Source organism: Chrysochloris asiatica, unplaced genomic scaffold (assembly GCF_000296735.1).
Source record: "Chrysochloris asiatica unplaced genomic scaffold, ChrAsi1.0 scaffold00004, whole genome shotgun sequence".
NCBI classification, from domain to species: domain Eukaryota; kingdom Metazoa; phylum Chordata; class Mammalia; order Afrosoricida; family Chrysochloridae; genus Chrysochloris; species Chrysochloris asiatica.
In genome coordinates, this window is record NW_006408522.1 from 45962549 (window position 1) to 45985155 (window position 22607).

Genomic DNA, 22607 nt, shown 5'->3' on the forward strand with positions numbered 1-22607 from the left:
CAGTATGATTGGTTACTACAAGAACAAGCAAGGTGTTCACCAGGGAGCCATCAAGGCAAGCAATCAAGTTCCTTCAGGACAAACTCCCCCTCCAAAACTGAAACTCAAAGGAAACACATGAGCAGGCATGTAAGCTTGCTGGTGACCATGTTGGTCTATTGGTAAGTGGAACAGGGGGAAAAGCAGCAATGAAGAAATGAGCTGAGTTCATCCATGCTCCATAGACTCCTGTTGACCTGAAGATGAGAGAAAGAGGAAGGGCTGGTTGGTCGAAAGTGTGATGAGACCTGGGGATTCCTGAACCCATGGACACAAGGACATAGCCACAGAGGACTAGAGCTGAGAGTGAAGCATCCAGTATCCATTTGAGCTCGCCTCAACCGTTTGATAATCAGAACTCAAAGTAGAGAAAGATAAAAACAAAAAATAAACAATTTTTGATAAAGGAAACTAATGTAAATTGCTACAATTTGATGAACTTGACCTATACTTATGGATGCAATAGCTCAAAATACCAACTGAGAGGGAAGGAGTCTTCACATCAAGTATCAATCTTAATCCCCTCTGTATACAGGATAGATAGGGATGGGCAACTTAGACATTGGCTACCTAAAAAATGAGGGGGCAATAAAAGCACAAAGTGACTGGCTTACAAGTTTTCAAGAGGGAGTTTAGTTTAAGAATGTGCCGGGGAAGGTAGAGTCCCTAATGAATAGTTTTCATCTTGTCTAGACAGGTCTGGTGAAAAGAGATGGGGATAAGATTCTTATGATTCAGTAATTGTTATCATGACTAATTGTGACTGTCACAACTGTAAAGGTAGAAGTTTTATAACAAAAATGGGGCATAAGTTTATCTTAACAGTACAGAAACAAAACCCTAGGGCCATCAAGAGAGAAGAGCACAAGTAGAGTGCGGGACCCTATCCAGAGAAGCAGCAACACCAGAGATGAGGACATGGAGAGAGGGAACAGCTGAGGACTCTGGACTCATGGAAAGAGAGAAACCGGGTGCTGGTGGCCAGGAGGCAGGCTTGCAGAATGTGCCCTTTGGTTGTTTAAATTATTATATATTCCTGATCCCCAAAACAAAACAGGGAATGGAAGCAAATACTGTTTAATGATCACAGAGATTGTAATCATTGCAGTGAAAGGATGGTGTAAAGCCAATGTTCTCCCATGTAAACTATCACTCAACAATAAAACTTACCAAAACAAACAACAAAATAGGAAAATGAGCAAGCTTTTTAAAAAAAAACTGAAAAAAAAAATTCTCCCCTTTCAAAATTTTATTAAGGTAAGTTTGAAATATCAGAAGAAAACTTACTGGTGAATTACTCACTTGGTTATATAAGGGGTCTTCAAAAAGTATGTGGAAAAACTCCATTATCTTAATTCCATTCTTTCATGAATTTTTGAATTCCCCTCATATATTGTTAAAGAAGAAGCCACCCCAAACCTTAGTAACTTAAAACAGTAACTATTTTATCTTTGGGTTGACTTAGCACATCTAGAAAGTCCTTCTCCACATTAAGGCACCTGAATCTACAGTCATCTGGGAGCTCAGCTGGGCTGGAATGTCCAAGATGGTACATTCCTGTGCCTGACACCTTGGCAGAGACACCACTGGAAGGCTGTAGGCTCAACTGGGGTCACTAGACGTCACTGTCTGTGTGAACTCAGGACATGTACCCGTCCCTCTGGCCTCTCTCCATAGTCTCTCCAGCAGGGAAGCTACACAACTCCTTACATGACAACTCAGGGTTTCAAAACATGCACAAAAATGTAACCTGCTGGCCTATTTTATGGCTTAGATCCAGAACAGACACAGTGTCATTTCCAGTATCTCCTGTTAGGTAAAGCAAGGCACAGGACCAGATGAGATTCATGACTGCCTAGTGGGTTCAGGGAAGCTGTACAAAGGTATGAATACCAGGAGACCATCTTTGGAGACTTCACTGCCACATTGGTCTTCATTCATTCTGTTGTTGGTATTGTAAGCCCAGTTCTTTATCCACTGTACTGCATTTTTTTTAGGATTTTTTTTTTTTTTCCCCCATTCGCTTCCTAAGAAGTCTCCTTGGCCATATACTATCCACCTCACCATTTTCTCCTATCTTTGTGGACCTCACTTCCAGCAGGGAACTATAGTGTCATATAGAACTTCCAGCTACCCTGACCGACAGGCTGGGTTCCTTAGACTATACTGAAAATGTTACTTTAATGGTAAAAGCACAGGTTCTACCGTCAGGCTCCCTGGTTACACTCACAGCTTTGCCACTTAGTCTCCTGTCACTTCTGTTTGATCATCTATAAAAATGAGTATTGTACAAGCATCAACACTATAAGATTGCTGGGAGGATTATGTTCATTGAGTATGTGTAAAAATACTTAGAACGCTGGACAGACAGGAAATGCTAGAGCAATTAGCTATTTTTCCTTCATTCACAATCCTGAAGCTCAGCTTTGTACAGATGTGAAGACCTAAATAAAAGAGAAATATTACTATTCTAGGAAAGGAAAATGTAAATCTACGTAGAGGGTATACAAACTCTTAGGAGGTTGGAGGGGATGCTGCAGGTCCCAGAATTAGTACTGCTCCACAACTTAATGTAGTTGTTGCTAATCATAGTTGTTCCAGAGTACAGTGCACATTAGCCAAAGCAGCTTTACCTTTGTTCCCTCTCCTGCACCATCCATTAGCCACCAGCAACCATTGATTCCTCACAGCGTGCAGTGCCTATAGGGGTATTTGCTACTTTCTTGTCATTAGATTTCCTTGGTGCCATTTTAAAGAAAGAGGGCAAGAGTTAACTTAGCAACTCTTTTTTGCCTTTTTGTTTTAGAAATAAAGGAGCAGTGTGGGGCCTTTGGAAATCATGAACTTCCAAAATGAGTTGTTAGAAGCAGCAGTGTGTGAAGGGTACCAGCTTCTTAGCTGAATGAGAAGCCTAGCTGTATCCAATCAGCTTTTCTGGCAAATGGGGCTCTGGTTTTTCTGACTTCTCATTCTCTGAGATTTCAGCAGTATCCTCTGACTAACTACTCTGTCCATACTTAAAGAGTGTGAGTTTTCTAACAATTGCAATGAGTGGATCATTTTCCCATCCCTTTCAAAGTTACAATCCTTAGAGCACAAGGCGTGATGACAGTAGGAGACAAAAATGTGTTGGGCTGCCTGGCAGGAATTCTTCCAGTAAGAATCTCACGAGGAAAATTCTAATGCCAAAGACTGTGTACCCAGTCTAGTGAAGCCTCTCTATCAAACCCTGTTTCATTAACCAAAGCCATGAAAGTATCAACTGAAGGAAGTTAGAACATTTCATCATATTCCTGTGGCTGAACAATATAGATAGGATAGTTTCTTACCCTTTTAAGTCTTTTCATCTCCAGCATGGGAGTCTTAGGAGACCTAACACGTTTGGTCCTGGGATTCATCTAAGTATGGCCTGCTCAGTTGGATGGGACAGTTTGCATTACTTAGTAGGATGGTCCAGTTTGTAGTACTATCAGCTGTTTATATCAAAGTTTAAAAAGTGGCCCCAATCAGATCAGCTTTTGAAGATGGGTGTATATTAGCCAAAGGCAATTGAAGAGATTTGGCTTTGGTCCCACAATTAAGCTCCCCAAACCCCTTGCCACAGAGATACGTACCTTTAAGTTGATTGGTTAATTTGTTAAATGCCCAGGAGAGCAAGCTTTAATCAAAAAGTCCTCTCTAGTAACCCAATCTTCCCATTTCTAGGTCCCGTTGGTGGTATTCAAGAGAGAAAAAGAAATTGCCAGGAAGCTGGAGTTTGATGGCCTGTATATCACTGAACAGCCATCGGAAGATGACATTAAGGGCCAATGGGATCGCTTGGTAATCAACACGCCGTAAGTGCCCCACCCCATGCCTAAATGGAAAAGAAACTACTATAAACAGAATAAGTCTTCCCTCATCAACCTTGAAAACGGATTAATACAAACCCTCCTTTGGTTTCTGGGAGTTTTCTCCCTTTGCCTTCTCAGTAGCCTGTTGCCCCTCATAAACTTGTATGTACCTGTAAGGATTTAGTAAGAGGGAGATATTATCAGGAAGTGCTGAACGTGTTTGATTAAGACCAGAGGATCAGTCCAGTAGTACTGTGACTGGTTTTTCATATTTGAGTCATACAGAGTGAGTTGAGGGCTTAATTGGCCCCAGGGTTTCGAGATCAAGCTGATCAGCATCTTTCGAGTCTCCATCTGATGGCACTGCAGTCCTATAGTGTCACCCTACGTAATGTCTCTTCAAACACCTAACCTGTGAGAAGAGAACTTCTCCCACCTTAATACTGAAAATATTCCCAGCTTAGCTGGCTGAACTAATTCTCAGAGGCCGTTTTATGGGCAGTTAAGGCCTGATTTCACGATCTGTGGATAAGCTACCTTGGTAGGTACATGGGAGTATTACTGGGCTGGAAAGATTACTGATTCTAGAGGCAGAGAATTGGGGTACCAAGTAGCTCTGCTGATTAGTGGCCTGTGAACTTGGACACGGTATTCACATTTTCTAAGCCTTGGTTTACTCAGTGGTTTAGAGACAAGACTACCATCTTCTGTAGCTCTGGGAGACTTAAGGAATATAGAATATTTAAAACTAACAGCATACATGTTATACAGGGTTCTTCGGGCACACCATACATACAACTCCTTGCATGCACGTTAGTTTCCTAGGCGCACTGTTTACATGGGTGTAAGTGAAAATGTTATGTGTGTCAAGTGCTTGGCATGGTTATTGGAATGTAGTAGTGGGCATCCACTGTTAGTCCTGTCCGTCCTTTCCCCACAATTGTTCCAAAGATGACCAAACCATTGGCGAAAGTAGCAAATGTTCTGCTGTTTTTTGTTAAGTTCTATGGAGTCGGTTCCAACTCATAGTGTGACTCTTCACAGGGTTTCCGAGGCTGTAAATCTTTACAGGAGCAGAAAGCCTCATCTTTCTCCCACGGTGCAGCTGGTAATTTCAAACTGCTGAGCTTGCGGTTTGCAGCCCAATTCGTAAACACTATGCTACCAGAGCTCCTTTTGCTGCCAAGTTGGTTCTGATTCATAGCGACCATGTATAGGGTTTCTCAGGCTGAAAAGCTTTATGGAAGAAGAAAGCCTCAACTGTCTTCCATGGAGTGGCTGGTGGGTTTGAGCTTTTGACCTTGTGGTTAGCAGTCCTGTGTTTATGCTACAGCACAGTTACAAGATAAACTACTGTGGTGGGGAGAAAAAAAAGTAAAGAAATAGGGCTAGACTGGTGCTGTGGGTTAATGCACTGGACTGCAAAGTCTGTTTGAACCGCAAGGTCGGCGGTTCAAGCTCACCAGGTGCTCCTCAGAAACCCTATACAGAAAAAAAAGAGTTAAAAAAAAAAAAAACAGGGCTAAATATATAAACAAAAGTGACTGTATTGAAACTCTGAACTGTGCCAACTAAGACATTTTTTTGTTAAGTGCCATTAAGCAGATTCTGACTCTCAGTGGCCTGGTATTAGGTTTCTGAGAAGCAGTTGGTGGGTTTGAACCGTAGACTTTGTAGTTAGCAGTCCTGTGCTTATTATCCTATAGTGCCACACCAGGAGTCCTACAGGACTAGAAATAATAACCCTGACCTCTGGGGGGAAGGGGAGAGGTAATTGCTACTTATTCAAAGTTGATGAAGTAAGGTGTAACTAAGCCTTTTCCACAAACTCTACAAAGACGCTTCACTTAAAAAGGAAAACGTGAGCATGCCCAATACATCACACGTGTTTTCCTGCCTGCAGGCCCCTGCCAGTCTTCCCACATAAAGAAGGAAAACGAGTAAGCCAGTTCCCGACCCTGAACCCTGACATTCCACAGATTGTGGACACTGTTACACACTCTCTCTTTTATAAGCTTTCTGCAGTTAGCACAATGCATGGCTCAGTGTCACAAAGTAATACGGCCTCAAAGTCCCAAGAAAAAGGCAGTGCGACGTCTAGAAATATATCCTAAGGAGATAGTGGCAGAAGTACATTAAAATGTCCCAACGGGGATATTTAAAAAGGTTTTAAATTATAACAAAAGTGCTTGAACTGCTGTAAATGTCCATGAATTAGAGAAATATATAAATAGCTGTGTCTTTTTTTTTTTTTTTTTTGTATACTCACCTGTCCCTTTTTTTCATCATAATGGCATCGGTATGTAAAGTGCTTTGTAACCTGCTTTTACCATCAGCTGTGTGCCATGGATAGCTATCTTACTTTTAATTTTGTTAAAAATATATACAGAATGTTTGTGTTCATTTTAGAATAATCCACAATAGTTAAAAAATAGCACATTGCTAAAAACTTCCCAGTTCTTGGCAAATCTTCCCCTGCCCCCAGCTAACTACTCTCTTGACGCTGTTGCCATGACCCTTTATAGGGTTTCCAAGAAGCAGCTGGTTGGTTTGAACTGTTGACCTTGCGGTTAACAGTCCGGTGTTCATCCTACAGCACCACAGCTGGACTTCCTGCTGGCATTAGTGATATTTGTTTCTTGTTTTAGTTTATAGTTTTACCACTTTGGTATATGTTTCATTTCTCTATTTTCAGTCTTAGTTAAGTAGACTCATACTGTATGCATTGTTTGGTATCATCAGTGTTTTGTTCAACATTATTTTTGGGCAATCAGCTATGGTGACTCTGACCTTCAATCAAGGCTTGAGTTCCCCACTGGGCAAGAAAAATACCAGAGCAAATCAAAGACCCAGATACCCAAACCAGAACATTTCTTGTTTGCCTTGATGTTAAGTGCTTCCCTTTTTTCATTTTCTGTTTCAGATCTTTTCCTAATAACTATTGGGACAAGTTTGTAAAGAGAAAGGTATGCTTTGTCAATGTGGGTGAGTTCCATTGCAACAGGTTTTGTCTTTAAGCTATGTTGTTGTTGTTAGGTGCCATTAAGTCAGGTCTGACTTAGAGGACCCGGTACAATCGAATGAAACACTGCCCGGTCCTGCACCATCCTCACAATCATTACATGTGAGCCCATTCGGCCATGTGGTCAGTCCATCTCATTGATGGTCTTCCTCTTTTTTCACTGCATGATACCCTTCTACAGGAGATTGGTTCCTCCTGACATGTCCATATACAAACATAAATAAATTTGATGTTAGTCTTCCTGATATCTCAAGATGAGTGAGTCCAAGTAGGGGTTGTATAAGAATGTATGTAGGTTTCTGGCTTCATTCCTAGACTCATTTGTTTTAAGCAGTTTGATACAATCATCGGGGTTTCTGCCTTTATTTTCCCGTTGCACTTTGAGTCACACCTTAGAAGAGCCAAGAACTGAATAAATACCCTGACAGTGCTGGCCCCAAAGTCACACTGTCATCCTCTCTGCTGTAGGTGATCAACAAGTATGGAGATCTCTATGGAGCAGAACGCATTGCTGAACTCCTGGGTTTGGACAAAAACGCCCTTGACTTTAGCCCAGTAGAAGAGACAAAAGCTGAGGAGGCTTCTCTGGTGTCATGGTACAGAGCTTAAGGATCCTAAAGTTGGTCTAAAATAAATCCTCGTGTTCAGAAACTGTAATCTTTTGGTGTCCTAGGCTCTCGTCTGGCTTAGGTTCTAACATATTGGGAGATCACGGCTTTTCAATTTTTAAAGAAGATCACTTCCTATACCCAATACCACTGAAAGAGAAAAACTAATTAGAAATTTTAAATGTGTCATTCAGTCATTCTTTGTCTCATGGGGAAACACATGTAACTTGCTAAAACTGAAAGACATATTTAAATTATTAAACTGGTAAAGGGGACTTAATTTCTTTCCCTTATGAAACCTTTAATTAACTTTAGACATTTATAAGTTTTGATATTGTTTTCTTTAGGTTAAGTTCTATGGACATGAAGTACTATATTTGGAAGCTGGGTGTTGTTTTTACTGACAATGTAAGTATCGCATCTAGAAAACCAAGATTCTGTATTGTAGGTTCAGGGATGCTAGTACATTGCCACAAAGAAACAAGCTATGGAGGATTGCTCTTCTTAGAGACAAAGCTGCTGGGTAGACGGGTTTCATTTCCTGGGCAATTCTCAGGCCAACTCACAGCACCTCAGTACTAATTAGGTGCTAGATTCCAGCACTTGATTTCCCTCTATTCTTACTGTCTGCCCCCACAAAGGAGAACAAATGGTTTAATGGACGCATCCCAAGGCATAAATGAAAAAAACCAACCTGCTAAGTTCCTTCTCTTTCCATAGTCCTTCCTCTACCTTGCCTGGTACACAACCATGTCATTCCTGGGCCACTACAACAACTTTTTCTTTGCTGCTCATCTGCTGGATATCGCAATGGGTTTCAAGACATTGCGGACCATTTTATCATCTGTAACTCACAACGGCAAACAGGTAGGGCTTGTGTTTATACAGCTGTGGAACAGAATAGACCTAGATACGAATAGAAATATGTGGGGGTGGGGTTTGCGGAACAAGTTCTTTGATAATATGTAGGAATGGGTCATAGTATATATAATATATATTTCTTGCCCAAACATTTGGATTAATAGTTACTGAAAAATTATAGCCCTTTAAAATTGAATTGAAGGCATCACCAAGGCCCAAATTCAAAAACCCTTAACATTAGGATCAGGGGTTCTCAATCAGGAAAGAGAAGAAGGGAGGAGCGGAGCAGACAGATAGGTGATGAAGGGGAATGACAGTCATATCAGGGTTGCTGTGGAGACCTCTCGTAGACCTACCTTTTTCCTCCATGGATTCTAATACACTTGCTTGGGGTTAACAAGTAGGTAACAGTAATTCTAAAACTAGGTAATTCTGATATGTGCCTTCAATTAAAAAACACTGATCTAGACCTACTATTGATAGCTATTACTATCACCAATATCATCAATATATCCAGTCCCTCCCTAGATTAAAATCTTTTAATGGCTATTCCTTTACCTACAGATTCAAACTCCTTAGCTTTTCAAATGCATGAATGAAACTTCCTCATGCGAATCTCTAGGACTTTGTGAGAGTGAAGAAAAAAAGTAGTTAAAATGTGCTCAGCTTGTCCCATGTGCCAGTACCATGACAACTCAAAGTACCACCTTGTAAAGTAAATGTTAAGCTCACTTTACAGCTAAGGGAACTGAGGTTCAGCAAGACCATGTCTCACGAAAGACCACACAGTGCCTAACTAGCACAGCTTAGATTCTAACCTGTTTCTTCATGGTGCAAACCTCAGGTTCTTTCTCTTTTCCTAAACCCAGCTGCTTTATGTGTGGTCTGCTGTCCAGGTTTGGTAAATCACTGCTAATCACTCAAGAGATAGATGCCTGAATGCAGGTGCTTTCTTTCCGTGCTCACACCCACCCACCGTGTGTAGCATCTTGAGGATTGAGTCTGTCTCACTGACCTTAACTTCCTCAGCTCACTACCTGGTCCACAGCATAGGCTAGGTGAGCAGGTCCAGTGTACACCCCGCCCCCCTTAAAGTGCTGACTCCACTAAAAGTCTGGCAAGAAATTGTCCTATAATTCCTGCAAAGAAGCTCGGCAGATTTCTTGGTTATAATGATTTCAAAGTTGTGACAATTATCCAGCCCATGGTTATTTATAAAATTACTATAACCTAAGGATACCTACCTACCACAGGAGAAAGATGAGGCTTTCTGCTCCTATAAATATTTACAGCCTCGGAAACCCTGTGCAGGGTCGGTTGCTATGAGTCGGCACCAACTCCATGGCATGTAACAACAACAAAGGACACCTACCAGTTAAAAGAGCTTATCGTTTATTTAGAAGCAGCTTTACAGTACAAGCTGTACTGTGATTCCTCTGTTTAAAACAAAATGCTTCTCAAAGCACCTTTACTGTTCAATCCTTCAATACTTTTGGTGTTTGATGGCAGAGTATTTATGTGGGGCATATGTACTCATTTGCCCTAGTAGGATTGTTTCTCTTCATGGTCTCATCTCATTCCTGGTTTTCACTGCCACCTTGTCATCTTTCCCCACCGTTTCCTTCAGCCTCAAAGGCACCCTTCAACATAGATCAAAGCCAGCATTCTTTTCCTTGTCTGTCTTTCTTCTCCACTTCCCAGTTAGTTCTGACTGTAGGTCTCCTGGCTGTCGTGGTTTATCTCTATACTGTGGTGGCTTTCAACTTCTTCCGCAAGTTCTACAACAAAAGTGAAGATGACGACGAGCCTGACATGAAGTGTGATGACATGATGACGGTGAGGCCACCACTGGGAGGAGGGCTTGGGCTGACAGGGACGAGAATACAGACGTCTTATCACAGAGGGACACATACCTGGGCAATAGACAAGGGATGAGAAGAGTTTTCATTACCACTTGTTTCATGCTTAGTTGGATAGGAAATGTCATGGAAGTCAAGCTTTGATTCATAGTCTCTGAGGACTGGAGGATAGAATCCTAGGAAATCTGCTAGTTGATTAGCAGGGCTTCTTCGGGGACATCCACCAAAAAAACACTGGACTGCAAGGTCAGTTTGAAGCTTGGAAACCCTGTACAGGGTCGCTGTGAGTTGGAACCAACTCAACAGCACTTAACAACCGTCATCCCTATAGGATAAAGGCCATATAGCAGTAGGGTCAAGTTATAGTGTCTGCAAAGCATGGCTCAGGGTGAGCCTGAGCCCATACGTGTGTTCTTAGAAACCAGAGTTGAGAAAAAGAACTTGAGTGTTGAGTCAGTTGACAGTGAAGGGACACTGCCCCAGCCTGTGTTCATTTCTTAACACTTCTGGGCTAAAACCTTTCTTGGGACTAAAAGCACCAACCCATATTCACACTGCTCTTTGTTTTGTCTTGACCCTCTGAGTCAGGTGAAGAGATGGTAAGTACCCTGTTTTGATTGGTTGCCATCAAGTCAGGGCTACCCCATGTGTGCAGAGTAGAATTGCAAGCATGTGAACTTTCAGAAGATCAGCCTGCCTGTCTTCCAAGGCACCTCTGGAATGGGTTCAAACCACCAACTTTTCAACTAGCAGTCTAACCATTTAACTTGCACCAGCCAGGGAAGATAGAGGAGAAAAATAAGGGAAAACAATTGCCTAGCATAAGCCATCAGAGAGCTTAAAGATCTTTTTTGTTTTTTCCTTTTCTTAACTTTAAAAGAGGGTGCTTAAAAAAAATCATGGATAAATGGAATTGAAAGGTAATGGGATTCTTCCATGAATTTTAAGTATTTATATTAGAAACTGTTTTAAAGCATAAGTGTAACGATAATCTTTTAATCTCTGTAGACCTCAAACTGACCAGAGAGTAGAGTTGGTAACTTTTTGCTGTGGTGGTTTATTTCTTTACATGGTGTTTTTCAACTGTATACTTTATTGAACATCCATACGATCAGATCAATCTTACTAAGAAATAAACCTCTGCTACCTTGACCTGAATTACCATCATTTTCCTTTTCTAGTGTTACCTTTTCCACATGTATGTGGGAGTGAGAGCTGGGGGAGGCATCGGCGATGAAATTGAAGACCCTGCTGGCGACCCTTATGAAATGTATCGCATTGTCTTTGACATTACCTTCTTCTTCTTTGTCATTGTCATCCTGCTGGCCATCATTCAAGGTATAGTTGCTAATTCAGGTATGAACAGGGTTATACTTAATCACATCTAGTTCGCTCTACCTTCCTGCACCTATGACTTAATAGTTTATAAAGGAGTTTATTAATTCATTTACTTGTTAATTTTATATACATTAAGAATCTACTATAATAAGACAACCTTGGCTATACATACAAAGTGGCAAAAGATACACTTGGCACGGAGAGAAGAATCTTGATAGTCCTTAGAGAGGTTTCCCCACTTCGGCATCATGTTCTGCATCCTGGATCTCTTGCCTGAGGCTAGTCCCATCATTTCTTCCGAGTATCTGAGGTGGGAATAGCCTAGAGACGAGCTGTGTTGAATTTCATTTGACTCAGGCTAAGTTGTGATATTTGTTAACACATCCAGGTATTGAAATCTAATAAGCAGCTTAATGAGTCTCTTATGAGACAAGTCAGGAATGGAATGGAAGTAATATAAAAGAAATATAAAAATTAATAAAATGCCACAACAGGGATTCATCAGTGTGGCGAAAGATGTGGAGGTGGAAGCTAGCTCAGAGAGTCCATGAGGAAGAGTGAAAACAGTGGAATAGAATAGGAGAGAGTCAGGGTAAGAAAAGAGTTTCAAGGAGGAATGAGCAGTTGACAGCAGAAGAGATAACTGCAGAAAAGTGGGAAAAGTAGAAGAGCAACGATGATTGGTCAACCAGAATGTAACGCTTTATTTTAAAAAGAGAGAAATTAGAAAAACAATGCATTTTAATTGTTCAGCCAGATTCACTTTGTCATCATCAATAAAATTCTAGGTCTTATTATTGATGCCTTTGGTGAGCTAAGAGACCAACAGGAACAAGTTCGAGAAGATATGGAGGTAATGCGCTTCTGACTACTAATGATTTCCACGTGCACTTTTATAGCCCTTTATCAAACTTTTTTTACTTAAATAGGTTCTGCTGCTATTTAAGTTCATTGCCATGCACAACTACAAATAAAGCTGTGGTCCCCATCTATCCACTTCTATTCTCTGTGCCCATCATCAAACTCAGTGCATTTCTTGTGCACCCCACTGTCGCCACCCTGTGTGGAAGGGCTAAAAGAATTTTTAAAAAAAAGTTTTCTTATGTTTCTCAATACAGTTAGAGACCTTCATTAAACCCTTTTCCCACCTGCCTGTAAACCCAAACCTAATAATGCCTTTGCTATTTTTGTAGACGAAGTGTTTCATCTGTGGGATTGGCAATGACTACTTTGACACAACCCCTCACGGTTTCGAAACACACACATTACAAGAACACAACTTAGCCAACTACTTGTGAGTATTCGGGTTAAGAGGTTCTTAATAATATAAGCAATTTGTTTTCCATAGTTTCTGCAGAGTCCATTTCTGGCAATTTCTCTGAAAAAGTAGAAGCAATCAGAAAAGAGCTTCTACTAGTTCCCAGCAACCACATGCAGAGAGATGTTTGCTAGAAGCAAGCATAATCTATTACAAAGGCCTGTCCTTCTACTTGAGAATCAGACCCCAGCCTTTCCCATCTTTCCAAGGACACATAACTGCAGCAATTTCTCTACTGGAGTTTTCCTTTCATTATACACATATGGTGCTATTTTTCATCTTAGGAGAAACGAGAATTTTGAGTCCACACCATTAAAAGATTTGATCTTTTCAAGGTCATCAGTGAACCTGCAGGGCCCTAAATTCAGTGTCATATTTCAGGCCACGTCATGTCACCTAGTAATCTCATTCTAAGGTAAAGTACTCAGGAATGAGCTAGTGGTAGTCACGGACTTACGCAACTTTTTACCCTGCAGAATTTATAGAGTATTCCACAATCAAGATTGTTATGGGCTCTCTTTCCAGGCTTAATCCTTGCCCATCGTACTGTACTTGCATGGTCAGTGGTTCAAACTCACCAGCCACTCCTCTCCTTGGAAACGCTATACAGGGTTGCTATGAGTCTGAACTGAGTTGATGGCACTTTAACAATCTTTCTTTAGAATGAAACAGACACAGCCTTTGGGAACGTTTTCATAGTCAAATAGAAGGGCCAAAAGATGTGTTTTTGTCTTCTAGATAGTGAAACGAGAAGACATGAGTTTTTAAAAATAAGTTTAGCCCACTGTTCCAGATCATGAATATCATTTTTTTAATCTCATGAAGAGTTTACATAAGTTAAGGATAGAAGGATTTTATCTGGGTTAGGACTCCCTTCTGTGTCTTCCTATGACAACCACCACACTCTGCATTATTTTCTTAGTCTCTGTCCTCCACTCGCAGAACACCTGAGAGGAGAGAACTGACGCATGAACCTCTCATCCTAAAACAGAGCTTTTTCAAGTAAATATGAGGGGGCTTCCGAAAGGTTGTGTGGGGGGCATTCCCTTTCTCTTTTAATTCCTTTGAAGCCCATTTGTATGTGCTGAGAAAAGATTAATGGCCTAAATTATTACACATTATAAATTGGTCACACCTATGTAATCTTGAGGCAATTAAAACACAATTAGAACTTCTCCTTCTCCTGGGGCTAAGGTCCTCTCTCTCCATCCCCAGTGAGTCTTATTTGTTCTTTCCCTTTCCTTGCCACCACCTTCTCCTTAAGGGCACATGGGGCCTGTGAATGCTGTCTCCAACTTCACATAATGCAAGCTGATCTACCCAGCCTGAAACGGAGCATGACAGAGATGGAGTCCTGGTGTGGCACTGTAGGTTAAGTTAAGCACTAGACTGCAAGCTCTGTAGTTCAAACTTACCAATGGATCCTCTGAAACTCTATGTTGTTCCGTACTGTCGAGTTGGTCCTTACTCAGCAACCCTGTACAGATCCTTGAGATACACAAAGCATTTCCATTTTATGTTGTTATTACGTGCCTTCGATTCTACTCATAGTGACCCTGTTTAAACTGTTGACATTGTGCTTTGCAGTCCAGTGCTGTTCCACAGCACAAAATGATAAATTAGCTTGCTAAAAGTTGTATAAGAGTCTGAGTATACCATTTTATAATCATTTAAATGTAGTCAAAGATTGGGATCCCAAAGGAATTTTCACACAAAAAAAATACTGAGCCCTCTCTTCAGTTCACTTGATAAAATAAGTGAACTTAGATTTCTTAAGCAAAGTATCTGATGCTGTCATTTTCACATTTTTACTTGTTATCCTTATTCCAGGTTCTTTTTGATGTATTTGATTAATAAAGATGAAACTGAGCACACGGGTCAGGTGAGAAATAAAATACCTTAACAATCATGTACCTGTGTTAGATCTTCCCTTAATAGGCAATTCTCTGGGTATTCATTTATGTATGGAAGAACAGTTTCTCATATATATTTCCCTACTGCTTCCTGCCTTAGTAAGAAGTCAGAGAATCTATTATGTATCCAATGGCAACCTCAATCTATTCCAGAAGTCCTCGTGGTTATCATTCTCAGCAAACGCTGGCATTTCTAAACCCTTATGGTTACGGCCTCAGAGTAGAATAGCTGGAGGTGGGAAGAACATTATAGAGAAATATACGATGAGAAGCAGAGTGGGTGGGTGCTGGTTACAAAGATCAGGAGAATCAGAGGAAAGCAGTGCCAGTGAGAATATGTGTCAAATGGAGTCCTGTGACTAAGATAAAGAACAAAGGAGGGAAAAGTAAGTTATTCAATCACTTAATTAAAGGAAGAGGCAGTTGGTTTTCCAGATCTGGCTTTAGCTCAACTAGCATCTGCCCAAGCTAGCACTAAATGTTCCCTGTCCATGCATTCTTTTAATCAATTATAAGTGACAGGGAATCATTCTACTGCTAATCCTTTAAGTATTGTTAGAGACAAACACTGGGTTGATTTCGTTTGATATCTTCCTGCCCTGTTAGTGAGCAACAAAGAACTTGCTGGTCTGAGCTCCTTTAGTATTCCTAAAGGAAGAGCGAGGGGAAGAACAAAACAAAACTGGGTTGGTTTCCTTACAAAGCAGTAGCTGTGTGTTTGCATCATTTCAGGAATCTTATGTCTGGAAGATGTACCAAGAAAGGTGTTGGGACTTCTTCCCTGCTGGTGACTGCTTTCGTAAACAGTATGAAGATCAGCTTGGCTAACTCTGAAGTACAGTGAAATAAGATCCGCCTTTTACAGTTCTGCTTACTTTACAAGAAAGAAAAGGATATGTTAAAAATCTGTGATATTTTTGAAACCGATTTGACTCTGTGCCTTCGGGCCATATACACTGTGGGAGATAACCTGTCAAAAAAAAAAAAAAATTTTTTTTTTTCTTTTAAAGATGGGATGGCAGCATTGAAGAAAGAATGAATTCTGACTGCAAAATACCTGAATTTTTTTAAACACTTGAATGTCTTAAGACAGTTTCCCACTAGTGAATCATCTGAACTACAAAATATATATTTTGTCTAATTTTTCTCATGGTACTTGCTACTGAATGTATCCAGAATCAGCTTAAAAACTTTAAAGAAACAGGAAAAAAAATCAACACTTTGTCGACACTGAAATATCGATTAAGTGCCTTAAAACCTCTTTAGATATAGCTATGCAAGTTTTTTATGTTTGTGTTGTAGAGGGACAGTTCCATTCATTAGTTGTATTGATCTTTATGAAACTCCACTTGAGGTTATTCATAGGTTGTTTTGTTTTTTTGTTTTTTCAGTAACAGCTTGTCAACTGCTGTTATTTAGAAAGAGAAAAGAAAAAAAGTACTGTACTGAAAATCTCAATCTTATGCCAAAATTGAGTAATGCTTTATGGTCTCTTGTAAGTAGTAGTGAAGCTGAATCTCCTCAAATAAAAATGAAGTGCCCACTGCAATAAAGTACTAAACACACCTGCCCATGGTTTGGCCACTTCTGGTTGATGTTACAATTACACTATGACTGTGGGGGAAGGGGACAAACAGCCTAAGGTTCTACTCACAAGAGAGAGAGAAAAGAGATCCCCTTAGATCAGGACTTGTTTATTTTGACCAATGTATGTCTTGTCTTGCATATGATCTCTTCATCAGCTACACCTGAAGTGCTGGAAACGAAGGCCATGCTATAATAGAAACATCCCCTGCCCTTTAAGAAATCTATGTGATTTCTAAACGGAGGTAGGTGTTAACTGTAGTAACCCTAATGAAACAGTGGGGAGTTAGGCATGCTTGTAAATTCTATTCTTAAAGGAGAGTTTCTTGCTCCCTTACTTACAAGGCAACCAACATTTGCTTCAGGCATCTTTCTTTACTTAGGAAATCATGCTGTCCAACCAGTCTTCAAGCTCTTCCTCGGTAACATTTTTCGATGCACTTGGTTGTTCAGATCCCACATTCTTTTCTTCAGTCACAGATGGTTTTACAGGAACTGGGGAAATAAAAGCAATGTTAATCACCTTACATTAATCCCAAGAATTGAGGTTTAAAGCTTCCCTATGCTTGTTCCAGGATATAATACAGCCCTGGTTATTGCTTTCCTTATAACAAGGGGGAAGCATGCTCATTATTGCTCTACCTCTTTCAGAAAATACAACAGTATCTAAACAAATTAATAAAATGGGATAGAGATTCACTCTCTTAGTTGTTCTGAAGTTGAATTTCACAGTTCACTAGCTTTTTTTTTTAGTCCACCAAGCTCAGTTTTCTCTTTTTCCAGTATTGCTATACTAATAATTTATTAAAGGTTTCTAAATGTGATAAATGCAAGAGGCCACTGCTTTAGGCATTGCAGACAAGCCACCATATTACATGCACAAATTAGGAAGTGTTCCTCTTTTTCAATAAATAAGACCAATATAACAAGTACGAAGAGTTGGTTAACGGGCCCTATCCAGATAGTCGATTAAAAGGTCTGCTGCTGAAAATCTGGGGGCTGCAAGTATCTTAATGCATTTTTATAGCAGAAGTTCAATTTCTAGCCCTAGGTTTAATACTGCAATCAGCAGCTTTGGAAGCCTGGCATATCGAGTGAGAGAACTGCTGTCAGAAAGGTCAGCTCAGGGGGACGCTGAGAATGTGAGCCCAGAAATAGATGTCAGTGGACAGCGCTGGATCAGTCAATAGAGACGTGTGCAGATGCCATCAGGGTGGGGCTTTTCTCACAGAACACCCAAGTGAAGAGGGGTGGGGAGTGAAGGACAGCTATACCTTCTTCTTCTTGGGCCACCTTCCTGTCTTTCTCCGATTTCAGGTCCTGAGATGTCTGACCTGGTAGGGTGTCACCTCTTTCTTTTACAGGCACATCTAAATTAAGCAGCAGATCGAGTTCCTCTTCTAAATGGTCTGCTGGCTCAGACTGCGGTGTAGAGACAGGTTTCTGAGAGGCTTTGGAAGGGCCCGGTCTTGAGCTCTCTCGACCCAGATACAGAGAGCAGTTGGTAGCAGCAGATTTCAGCTCGGAGGCAGATCCCCTCCCTGCAGGGCCCAGAGACCCTTGTAACTGCATCCCTAGCCCTCTGCTGTCATTGCTTCTCTTTGGTTTCACCTGAGGAAGCTCTAAGGGAACGGAGGTCTGCAAAAGGAGCATATTAACACCAAATCAAAACAGACATCTTGTCACATATGCGTAAGTACAAACAAAACACAGAAGGCCAACACACCCATCCCATTGTAGGGTAGGAAACTCAACTCAGGAGGTTCACAAAATGTCTCCTATCCTGGCCCTGCCCTCCTAATTGATTTGGGGTAAATGTGGAGATGTCACAGGAAGAAAATAGGATTGTGCCTCCCATTCTACCCACCTCCCATTCTACCCACCTCAACTATGTGTTACCTACAGGTATTTCAGGGCTGAAATTAAAAGGGCAGTGGCTTTTCTACCACCAACCTGAATACTGGCAGTGTTGTATGTCTATCCGAGTTTATATTTAAACCTGTAATGAAACTTCACCAAGAAGTAAGTAGCAAATCAGATCTGTTCTTTGTAGTTAAATGCACTGATGTCAAGGTGAGGGACAAATACACTGAGCAGAAAACATCATTATCATAAGAATTTGAATGTTTGTTAATGGTTCAAAACAGACAAAGCTAATCCCTAGCGTTTCACATCAGGATCATGGCTGCCACCTTTGGAGGAAGTAGTGACTGCTCAGAAGAGAATCTGGAAAATACTGCTAGGGGGCTAGCCATGTTCTGATGCTTGATCCAGATGCCAATTCCAGGTTATAAACACTTACTCCTGCTTTTTTCTGTGTCTAGGTTATAATTCAATAGAAGGTAAAGGTCCTAGAGGATTGTAATGGGAAGCTAAGGCTGAGAACCACTGCTCTAGAGGGAAGCCTGTGGTGACCAGCAGGGCAGTTTGCACAACATTAGAGGTGGTGAGGCTCAACTTCTATTTGGGGTGTTGTCATTGTCCCCTTATTTTTACATGTTAAGCATCCTGAATAGATTCTGTTTCATAAAAACTCCCTGGGCCTTTTACAGATACTTAAGACAATACGGCTGTGTTTATGACTTGAAAGAATCACCAGCATTGTCAGTATGTGAAGGGCAAGGCTGGAATATGGTCCCGACTCTTCCAATGCTAGACTGAATGTCTGGCATTCTGTTTGTTTCTTTACTCCCCAGATGATTGTAACAGACAAACGAGGTTAAGAATAGCTACTTCACAGCACAGAGATTTAAATAGGTTTTCAAAGTTACTGCGCTTATTTTCTCCCTTTGCTCTAATGCCATCCCTGAAACATCCTTCCCGATTCAAATGCTTCCCCTGTCCCTCCTGAGTCCTGGAGCCCTATATATATATATATATAGCCTTTCTGACCTTGTTTCACAGGTGTGCTCCATTAACTAATCCTCATAGTGGGGCCAGACCCAGCAATGTTAGACCCCAGGCACCAAAACAGCCAGCAGCACTTCCCCAAACACCCTCAAATATTTCCAAAGAACCCACAGGGTCTCTCCCCATTAGAGGTAGTTGCGGTTCTCTCCAATTCTCTGAACTGTCCTCCAGTCCTGCCTGCTGGCAGCCCCAACTTCAAACCTGGTAAATACAACGGGGTCAGCAACTGGGTGTCTAACCATTTCATTGCTCCGCCCAAGCTTACCAAACACCAACTGCAGGTTTGGATTGCATTTTCAATTAGTACTGCCCAGGGTTCCACTCTTTTTTACAAAAATTCAACTGAACTACAATTAACTTCAAGGTGTAGTCAATTGATTAATTGCCTTTTAGACTGTTATCTCCCAAATTTTTATTTTTAGCCACTACTCCCAAGCTATAAATGTCTACACCCAATTGGCTGATAGTTCTACTTTGACATCTCAGAGGCTCAAACTCCGTGCCCAAACCTGTCAGTGAGTTGCACAACCAGGAAACTTAGAATTCTGTCGTGACACACCCCTGCCTTGGTTTCCCATATGCCCCGGAGATCCACTCATTTGACTCCTTCTGAAGTAGCTTCTGGTAAATTCTTCTCCACATCTCCACTGCCATTGCCCTAGTCCAAACTCTAGTAAATAACACTCAGCTGAACATGTACAGTCACCTCCTAATTTTCCTCCCCACCTAGCCCTTTGCCTGTGCCTAATGCCCCTGGCCTAAAAGCCTCAGCTGGATTCTTAAGAGAAGTGCTGTTTCTTCTCCTCCTCTAATCCACACAGCTAATAGATGCCTTCAGGTTTTTTACCTGGACCAATTCAGCAGCAACATTGAGTCGGAGTGAGAGAGGCAGTTGTTGGAGAGCTTGAACCAGTGCCTCACAGTCCACATAAAGGGCTGAGTTCTGTATTTAAAAAATGAGAAAGTGCATGTGATGATGAAATAGGACCTTCTGGAAATCAGAGAACAATAGAAGATACAAAGTAACTGTCAATAAATCAGCCACTGATATTTCTTTTAGCCAGGAATAAGTCTCATTCATAACTCATACTTGATAACAGCTTTAATTTCTATTGTCTGCACCTTGAAATCAGTAAAGCCAAAGCCACTTTCTTGAAGCACACCTCATACTGAAGAACAACGGTCTCCTGACACCCACAGGCCTGTAAACTGGAGACTTAGGAAACTGTGGGCAAGTTGAAAGACAAATGAGCATTTAATGAAATCTACATGGATACCTCCTCTACTTCCAACTTGCTGGTCCCAGGGAGAGGAAGGCAGAGCTTTCTCAGCAGAGAGAGGAAGCTGCTGAAAGATCCAAAGGAGCAGGTTGAGTTCTGTTCTTCTGAACCACACAAGCAAGGATGGAAGCACACTGTGTGAGATGCCCATGTAAAAGCTTCCTTTGACACCTTTTCCATTCATAAAAATAAAGCCATATCAATGCACTGGCCTCACGAACTGGTACTATTTGAAAACACAGTTCAGGTTATCTCATGGCTCCTGAACAACTTCTTCTAGGTGGCCTGGCCATCCAAGAGAAAGAAAAGAAACGAAAAGGTAGGCAAACACCATGTAATGTCTACCAAGAAACATCACAAGGCCCAACTTGGACCACATCTTACCTTACAACCATATACTTCAAGTTAAAAGAAAGCCCAGTGATCATCTGGTCTAATCTCTATGCAGAAATCTCCCTGCCAGATGAGTTTATAATGATCCCAGGCGGACAGTCATTCCGTGTGGGACTGAACAGGCGCCCAGCCCTTAACCCAGACCTGATGTAACCACTAATCTGCTCAACAGGAGTACGTGGAGACTGACAGAATGAATTGGCTTTCTTTCCTACTCCTGCTCTGAAATTTTATCTGAGATGAATATCTCAGGGAAGCAATGTTGGCAACACTAAATGTGCCCCTTATTCTGGAAAAAGTTTCATTTTTAAAATATCATGTATGAAAAAGTGCAAAACATGTTCACGCCTTTCCTTAGTCCTGAACATAGCACATTAACTACTGTGATCAACACCAGCATGGTCAATTATGGTTTTTTTTGTTTTTTTTTTTTGCAAGTTTGAGAGTGGAAAGCCTCTCTCAAACTCATTAGGAAATGGTGATTTTGACTGTTCGACACATGGAGAGTTTGCCACGTAACAACTGAAATGTTACCATGCCCACAGCTCCTTTCCAAGGAGTTTGCAAAGCTACGTTGTGTTACTACTCCCTTTTCTATAGCTATAAAGGTGTGAGAACAGCAGCTCTGTGAGTCCCACCAGCCACTTGCACCTATAGAATGAGCAGAGGTGAGGTCACGGTAACAATGCCCAGACTTTCTCAGCCCTCTTTTGCATCACATACAACATGACTTCAAGACAAGCTATCCACAAGGAAAAGTTCATGAGACCACATACAGATATAGGGAATGGACTGACTGATTATGTTCAGCTTACCCCTTTGTCCCCAGAAGGTTTATCTGAATGCCTTAGATATAAAACTAGCTAAAGTGAGTTGCTCATAATACTAAAAAATTTTAAAAACAGGTATAGTTTGAAATACCATGAATTCACTTTTGACATTACCACTTACATAGATTTTTTTTCTCTTGAAATGGTGAGTTGTTTTGGGTCCTTATAGCTACGTGACCTGCCCTGATGGTTACTCCCACTTGGGGTTAAGTAACCTGGCTTGCAATGTCTAGCCACTGATAGGTGCCAAGTCACATCTAGTGGGAAGACGCTGTGAGGTCAGGGTGCAGAGAGAAGGGAGATGCCCTGAAGGCTTCTCTTCTGTACAAGTGGAAGCTGGGAGAGAGAAGCTGGCTGTGGCCATTGGAGCAAAGCCCCTCCACTCACTTATCTGCTGTTAGTGGGCACAGAACTCTGTTTAGGTTCGGAGCACCTCTAATCTTCTGGTTCCTCTCTGGCCAGGAGCCTGATGAGACTCTGTCACTTAGACCATTGCTGCTTAGTCCCTGGTGAGAACGGAAGTGCTGTGGCCACCACTGTGCCGATAGAAAGCAGCCTCCTCACAAGTCACAGCGCTCATGAACATGGACCACATGTACAACTTACAGTGTTGTTAAGTGTCATCGAGTTGGTTCCAACTCAATGACCCCATAGAGCATTTCCGAGAGCAGTTAGTTGGTAGGTTTGAACTACTACTGACCAGTCCAGTGCTTATCCTTGGTAGGTTTGAACTACTACTGACCAGTCCAGTGCTTATCCTACAGAGCCACACCAGGGATCAATAAAGTCATAAAAGATAATTTTGAGTGTTTCATATAT

The 22607-nt window shown here is 41.3% G+C and overlaps 2 protein-coding genes across 2 annotated transcripts in view; one reads left to right on the plus strand and one right to left on the minus strand.

Annotated features, from left to right (window-relative positions):
* The window catches only part of RYR3 (ryanodine receptor 3), a 775913-nt gene extending 760294 nt beyond the window's left edge, over positions 1–15619 (plus strand). Inside the window, exons 94-104 of the mRNA XM_006831810.1 lie at positions 3745–3875; positions 6796–6838; positions 7363–7490; positions 7850–7910; positions 8223–8369; positions 10065–10199; positions 11404–11560; positions 12349–12413; positions 12754–12854; positions 14709–14760; positions 15524–15619. Of these exons, the coding sequence (XP_006831873.1) occupies positions 3745–3875; positions 6796–6838; positions 7363–7490; positions 7850–7910; positions 8223–8369; positions 10065–10199; positions 11404–11560; positions 12349–12413; positions 12754–12854; positions 14709–14760; positions 15524–15619 (1116 nt within the window). The remainder of the gene's footprint in view (positions 1–3744; positions 3876–6795; positions 6839–7362; positions 7491–7849; positions 7911–8222; positions 8370–10064; positions 10200–11403; positions 11561–12348; positions 12414–12753; positions 12855–14708; positions 14761–15523) is intronic.
* A 1135-nt stretch (positions 15620–16754) lies between these two features.
* AVEN (apoptosis, caspase activation inhibitor) overlaps positions 16755–22607 on the minus strand; it is a 180168-nt gene continuing 174315 nt past the window's right edge. The window contains exons 4-6 of the mRNA XM_006831907.1: positions 20133–20228; positions 17650–18013; positions 16755–16870 (exon numbers count right to left, since the gene is read on the minus strand). Coding sequence (XP_006831970.1) covers positions 16755–16870; positions 17650–18013; positions 20133–20228 — 576 coding nt within the window. The remainder of the gene's footprint in view (positions 16871–17649; positions 18014–20132; positions 20229–22607) is intronic.